Source organism: Hakea prostrata, chromosome 6, assembly GCF_041222555.1.
Source record: "Hakea prostrata isolate BN-2017 chromosome 6, UWA_Hpros_2, whole genome shotgun sequence".
Classification (NCBI taxonomy): Eukaryota; Viridiplantae; Streptophyta; class Magnoliopsida; order Proteales; family Proteaceae; genus Hakea; species Hakea prostrata.
In genome coordinates this window covers 39,668,595-39,675,213 of record NC_142605.1, presented here as the reverse complement: position 1 = coordinate 39,675,213, position 6,619 = coordinate 39,668,595, and the positions used below count along the sequence as shown (strand labels likewise).

At 39.7% G+C, this 6,619-nt stretch overlaps 1 protein-coding gene across 3 annotated transcripts; it reads right to left on the bottom strand.

The window, feature by feature from the left end:
- LOC149014056 (uncharacterized) lies at window positions 1–5,805 on the bottom strand. 3 transcript variants are annotated; one of them, XM_089158891.1, is made up of 8 exons: window positions 5,473–5,804; window positions 3,784–4,983; window positions 3,612–3,702; window positions 3,270–3,427; window positions 3,122–3,173; window positions 1,947–2,026; window positions 1,750–1,843; window positions 1–1,578 (listed from the first exon to the last, which is right to left on the bottom strand). In XM_089158891.1, exons 2-8 carry the CDS (start codon window positions 4,954–4,956, stop codon window positions 959–961), a joined length of 2,268 nt encoding a protein of 755 aa, XP_089015017.1. In that variant the 5' UTR covers window positions 4,957–4,983; window positions 5,473–5,804; the 3' UTR covers window positions 1–958. The 3 variants fall into 3 exon arrangements, with proteins under 3 accessions (XP_089015017.1, XP_089015016.1, XP_089015015.1); XM_089158890.1 differs by having other exon boundaries at window positions 3,612–5,033; window positions 5,473–5,805; XM_089158889.1 differs by having other exon boundaries at window positions 3,612–4,983; window positions 5,473–5,805.
- Between the last annotated feature and the right edge of the window lie 814 nt (window positions 5,806–6,619).

Sequence of the window (6,619 nt, the reverse complement as noted above, 5' to 3'; positions counted from 1 at the left end):
TTTTCTTTTTTTTTTTCTTTCTGGGGGGCCAGGGGGTAGGGGGTTCAAGAGGGGTTTAAATAATGTGAACTTGATTACACAGAGAGGTGTGAGAGAGAGAGAGAGAGCTACCAATGCAGTGCAGTGCAGCCATTCCAGTTGAGCCAATGGGCATGTCTGCAGGTCCACTCAGAATAAGAACAGACAGAGACGTAGAAGAGAACTACTTTGAATGGGGTTCCCAGAGTCAACCCAGATTAACCATCAGAACTCAATTCACTTCTCCATGAAGACCCCAGTAGACCACTTTGTGAGTGCTACAGCTATCACCATGAAACTGATCCCAGAAGAGTCATTCCAAATGTTCTGTAAGACCATTCAGGCAAGAGAACGTCATCATCATACCTGAATATCCTCAACTGTATGCCCCATCAATGAATCTAATCCGCCAGCCCCAATGGTTACTTGAATCATGCAAGAGATTATCACCCATGATCCCTCCACACTGAGTTGGACCCTCCTCTTTTCCTCCAAGCAGCCACCACCTCTAACAAACAAATAAAAGAATGGAACTGTAAACTGTATCTCCAAGCCAGAAGAACAAAACCTGGTCGCACCTTGTCACCAGGCACTGACTACGACATAACCATGGATACAAAACAAGGGCATGGTATGGGCATGGCAAAACATCTAATGGCCCAAATCAGAGAACCCTAGTTTCTCAAAACTACTTTACACTGCAGAAACCCATTAAAGTACCACAGTGAACCTGCTGAGGCCAAGGAAGGAATAAAATGTAGTCTTCAGCCCAACTCACCAAACACCATACCGCAGCTTCATGAGGCAAAATACTAAACCACTTCTTTCAGAAATGTTTGGCTAGCAATCAAAGTATTGCAGTATCAAATATCAGGACCATAATGTTAAAATGACAACGGTGAGACTCTAGCCAAAAGCCATCCCTGGAGGCTGCAATGCTTCAAATACGAACCGGCAATCCATAATTGAGGAATGATCGGATACGTCCATCCCAACCAGCAGTTACAATCACCAAACTCCAAGCATGAGAACTAAGCAAGTTCTGGCAGGAACTCTTCAAAAACTTGTACTGGGCTTTACGCACTGTTGCTGACAGAGACAGTAAGCCTGATGAAGAAAGCTTCTCCTCAGGCCATGTAGCAGAGCCCTTCGGCAAAGCCTCCAAGAAGTATCCATGGCTCTGGGAGAAACCATCAGGTGAAGAAGCGTCAAAAGTTCTTGGTAAGACATTTTGCAAATTTTTGTCCAACTGGCAATGCATCCATCCATTTGCAGACTCACTAGCTGGTGGCTCCCCATCTTTTTTTGGGGATGGAAGAGTGTCAGGAACAGTGGAGCTAACAGCAGGTTCACATCTCAAGCCAGACCAAGGTACAGCTACTGATGCATTGTCAGAAAAGAAGCGCTCGCAAGATGAAATGCTTTTTGCCTGTTGGGGCACACGTCCATCCTGGCTGTCGTAATTCCAGACATAGACATTAGAATCCTCATTTAAGGAGACTATATGCTTCCCATCTGCAGTAAAAGATGCAGATAAGTGACTTCCTGCACTTCGAACACCTGTAAATTGGATACAGAAAATAGTTTAATACTTAAGCTACAAATGATTGAACTAAAATAAAATGAAGAATGAAGTAGCTCCAAAATCACCAGCACACTGCAACCTGGACTAGCATTAAAATTGATGTGGTGAGTAAATAATTCCACACAAAAAAATGACTCAAATCTCACCTTTGAATTTGTAGATCACATTAACTCCATTCAGAACTCGGATTTGTGAATCAGCAGAGGTAACAATCACTTTACTAGGATCGCTTGGGGAAAACTAAGAAGCCAAAATGCAGTACAAGATAGCACAATTGCTAAGATGTCCAGACAAACAAGATGACAATTTGAAAAAAGAAAAGAAAAAAAAGAGAGTTGGCTACCTGAAAGCCAGTGATCCTCTTAGAAGGTGATTTCTTTTTTCCTTGTAAACATATTTGATCATCCAGTTGCAGAAAATTATCTGGTCCATACAAAATGTGTAAATCAGTAATTGTGGAGCTGGAAAATTTCCTCACAGTTTGAAATTAAAATAAATATACCAATCAAAACACCTAGAAAAAAAGAGGAGACAAAAAGAGAGTTCTTTTTTTTTTTTTTTCTTTTTTTTTTTTTTTTTGGGGGGGGGGGGGGATCCATGTACTTGCTTTGTTCTTACTTTCTATTAATCCTATTACAGACTTAGTGAGCTTCTTTTTATCTTTTCTTTTGGCGTGAGAACAGACTTAGTGAGCTTCACAAAGGAGAAAACAGCACTCTTGGTTGCACTCTTTTTTTTTAAAACTCTGCAATAATTATTATCAACCTTAATGCAATGATTTACAAGCATCAATATCAGCTTGTCACACATAACAAAGCACTGCCAACACTAAATGTTTTTTATGATGTAGGAAGTAAATAAATAATAGCATAATAAGATATGGTAGTGTTAATCAGGCAAACGCCTTCACCAATTAAAATAATTAGACAATTGAAAGTTATTTCTGAGGAGTGACATTAAAATTTTCATCAAATAGGTTACTTATTCTAAGAAGCCAATCAATTTTCTCACTATATGAGTGCAAACCCTAATTTGGTCAAATAGAACAGACTTGCACAGAGCAAAATTTAATAAAGTAAAGAGTATACACCAAGACAAACACATAATGATCCCAAGGCAGAACCATGACTATTCACCTGACTTCCAAAGCCAAGGAATAAGTAATAGCCTCACCAAACTAATATCTTCTGTGCACCTCCAGATAATGCAAACTTCTAATGTTTATAAAGCTATTATGGTTAACATCAAAACAGCATGCCATGAATATCTACACGGTAAATAGTTCCAAAGACAGTGATGACTAATACACCTGAAAACTATCAGAAGAACACAATACATAAACATGTCAGTCTATACAATATTTGGCGCCAGTTTGTATATTTCAGCTTGAGAACCACATAATCAAAGCATAAATTATATGGGAAAGACAGGTCTAATGGATGTCCAGAAGAGCATCACTTGATGAAATGGATGGAATTTCCTGAAGAAAGGAAGCTTTTGAAGTGCAGGTCCACATACCTGATGCATCATAAAAGCGGCAGTTGCCGGTTAGGGATCCGACAATCCCTCCCTGCACAATTCAATTACAGGGTATTATTTACCATAAACTTCTGAGCTCCTGAAGCAACATATCACTCAAACAAGATAAAATAGAAAATCAACAAACCTGTCCATCCGGGTGGTAACAGACAGCAGTGACTATTTCTCTTACATCAGTCCAATCAACAACTTGACAACCAGGAATTTCCCAGATCCGGACCTTTCCATCTATCGAGCCACTTATGAAGTAATTATCATTCACTGGGTTGAACTGAACACATGTCACTGCAGAACGACAATCTAATCAAAGGAGGTACTTATAAATTAATAGGGAAGACAAGATCAAACACGTCACTTGGTGGAAACTAAACTGTGATGTCACTAAACAAATACATGTGAAAAAGAAATAATCAGCATCTTTATTATTAATTAAAGCCTATGGGTGTCATATAATTAGATGGATGCATACCATAATTATTATGAAAGAAGACTCTGATGCATCCATCAAATCCCACTCGCCACAGTCGGACAGTTTTATCCATGGATGATGAAAGGAGATACTGCAGAAAGTAAGTAGAACAGAAGTATGAGTAGATCCAAATAGCCCCATGAATATCTTGCTGCTTCTGATAAATACTGACCTTGTCCTTTGACCATGACAGATCCAAGACCTCACCACTGTGCCCATGATACTCATGGAGTGGTTTTTCAGATAGCCGGAAAATTTTTGGCGGTAAGATTACGCAAGCAGAGTTTGAAGTTTTTCTCAGAGTCTTGAAATTGCATAGTTTCTCTTTATCCACAAAAATGGGAACCAGCTCAGAAGAATGATTAATAGTAAAGTATACAAAGGAGGGATCAATATCCAGAATGCCATCTTCACTTGATATCTCAGCCTCTATTACCTGCCAAACACGCACAACACCATCCTCACCAGCACTTGCCAAAAACTGCCCATCAAGACTGAACTTCATTGTCAATATTGAACCCTCATGAGCAGATATCTCTTGTCCCCTATAAAGGGCAGAGAGCTCCTTGGACCGTTTTCTATGATGGCGAACCCTGACCTTCTGAACCCTACGCCCCAAAGCTGTGTTACAGTAGTCAGGCAGGGAATCACCACCATTCCCTTGCTTGCTTACAATGCAAGACAAGACCTTCCATAGCCACCCCTTCTTCAGTCTTTTTGCCTTATCCACTGAATTGCTTGCATCTACAACTTCTCTCCGCATAAATCGCTGCACCAGAGGAGATAACCAGAGAATTTTCTCAAACTCTTCCAGTGTAACTAGACGATCCGAACCAACTTGACGGAGCCGACTAAGCATCCCATCCTGTCCCAACTCATCCACAACAAACTCTGTCCCATCGTCTAAGTTTCTTATTCTACAAACAAAATTCTCAGACGTAACCCCTTCTTCTGAATCATCCGGAGCATCAGTGGACCAGCAAGACAGGGAAGATTGACTTGACGAAGACCCATCCTGCAAATCAGAACTTCTGAGCACAGCCCCACTGTTCTCTGTGATTCTCTCAATTTCCACTTCGTGCACAAGGGAACCAACTAGTGAATCATCAGCTGTGGTGCCATCTAAATTTAAACCCATCCATCTGAGGAACTTATTTCGGCGTTCACGAATGCTTTCTGGGATCTTCACCCATACATCGTACTGTAAACTACTCGAGCCCAAATTTACGGGCCCGGAACTGGACTCAAAACTCTGCCGGTAATCCGATCCCGAGTCAGACAAGGACGCGAGCTCCTCCCGTGATTCGAAGAATCTCTCCTCTGCCTCTTCACTGCAATTCCCCATGATTCTTCAAACTCAACCCATGAAAACCTACCCAAGAGAAAACCTTTTTAAATCTTTAGCTAGACTCCAAAATTGATCTGAAGCCCCAAAACGGGAAACAAAAAAGGGAAAATTTTAAATTTGAAAAATAAGAATTAATAAGGAAGATCAGTCGTTTAACGTTCTATTAACTCAAGTAACAAAACATCGAACAAATGTCAAATCCAAGACCATTAAACCTGGTAACTAGCAAGGCAGAAAATCAAATTCGGGTAGGGAGAGAAAAAGAAATAATGAAATGCCACAAAACCCTAATTTGCAGCAAATCACTAGTCTCCGGCAAAGCTTGGTCCCCAAAAATCAAAGCACAAACAAGTATAACGCGCTGAAACAATCGCAGCATATCACGAAAATAAATGAATGACAAAAGGAGAATCCACCAGTAAATAACCCATCAAAGTTTTCAACAAAAGAAAAGAACCCAAAAAAGAAAACAAGAGATAGAACCAACAAAAAGTGAAATTCGGACTCGCCCACCTTATTTCCAGGAAATCTTCTTCAATTCAAATTAATCCATTCTTCCAGGGGACCCCATCTCTTTCTCTCCGTTCTCTTGTCTGTGTGCCCTTCCTCGAAGAAGCAGGGAAGAAGAAGAGTGAAAAAGACTATGTTTCTTTAATGAATGGCCTGAAAATGAGGAAGAAGAAGGGATAGCCCGAGAAACGAGACTTCGGGAGCAGAATAGGAGAAATTGTCTGTGCGTGCGTGCGTGTTCCAAAATCCAAAATCTCGGCCAATCAAAGTTCTCTCTTTTTCTTCTTTTTTTTTTTTTTCTTCCTATAATTTAATGGTAGAAGGCCAATCACAGTTCTCCTGGTCACACTTCGCGGAGCTTCATTTTTATAACTTGTTTGGCCAATGCAACTAACGCAACCCCTCAGGGAAAAAGGGCCTGTGGAGATGATGCTTACGTAAATTTTTTTACCAAAAACAGGAAAAACTAAATTATTTATCAAAAACTGACATAAATAATAATTTGCTTCTTCTTTTTTTGTTAACAAAATTACTTGCTTTGAATTGTATCTTTTTCAAAAACTATTGTCAAAAAGTAATTTGGATGTGGCTTTGGACTTTTTGGATGTGGCTTTGGCTAATAAAGTCTTTGTTGCATTTTTTTGGTCAAGCTTTTATTTTTTTCAGTTTTTATTACCATCTTATCTTATTTGAGTATTTAGCCGTTTACAATAAATTTAAAGGTGTAACTAACCAATGGGAGTTGGTCTAAGTGGTAAGTAGGTGTAACTAACCAATGGGAGTTGATCCAAGTGGTAAGCAGCTTTTGTTTCAATTCCAAAAATATTCCTATAATAAACAGTATCTGGATTGTTTTCAATGATAAATTGGACAAATATATCCAATAAAAATTCAATTTTGGGATCTTTGTGTTTTTTAAACATAAAGTGGGGTGTCAGTGCTTTAAGGCCTCTATTTTGGGGTGTGCGATTGCTTTATCTATTTGCGCGAACACAATGAATTTAAAGGTGTAACTAACCAATGGGAGTTGGTCCAAGTGGTAAGCCGGGTTCGCTAAGCAACCCAAAAACACAAACTTTGTGGATACAAAAATTCTGCGGAAACCTCACCCCTCACACACTCCAAAAAAAAGGGCAAAGCCTTGAAATCG

What these genes read in the sequence shown, in the direction of transcription:
- LOC149014056 (XM_089158890.1), bottom strand. Translation starts at nt 4,956, where the DNA reads ATGGGGAATTGCAGTGAAGAGGCAGAGGAGAGATTCTTCGAATCACGG. An exon ending in CTTCTTTCATAATAATTATG is followed by an intron (nt 3,428 to 3,611) that starts GTATGCATCCAT and finishes GTCGTTCTGCAG; the next exon opens with TGACATGTGTTCAGTTCAAC. An exon ending in GTTACCACCCGGATGGACAG is followed by an intron (nt 3,174 to 3,269) that starts GTTTGTTGATTT and finishes TGAATTGTGCAG; the next exon opens with GGAGGGATTGTCGGATCCCT.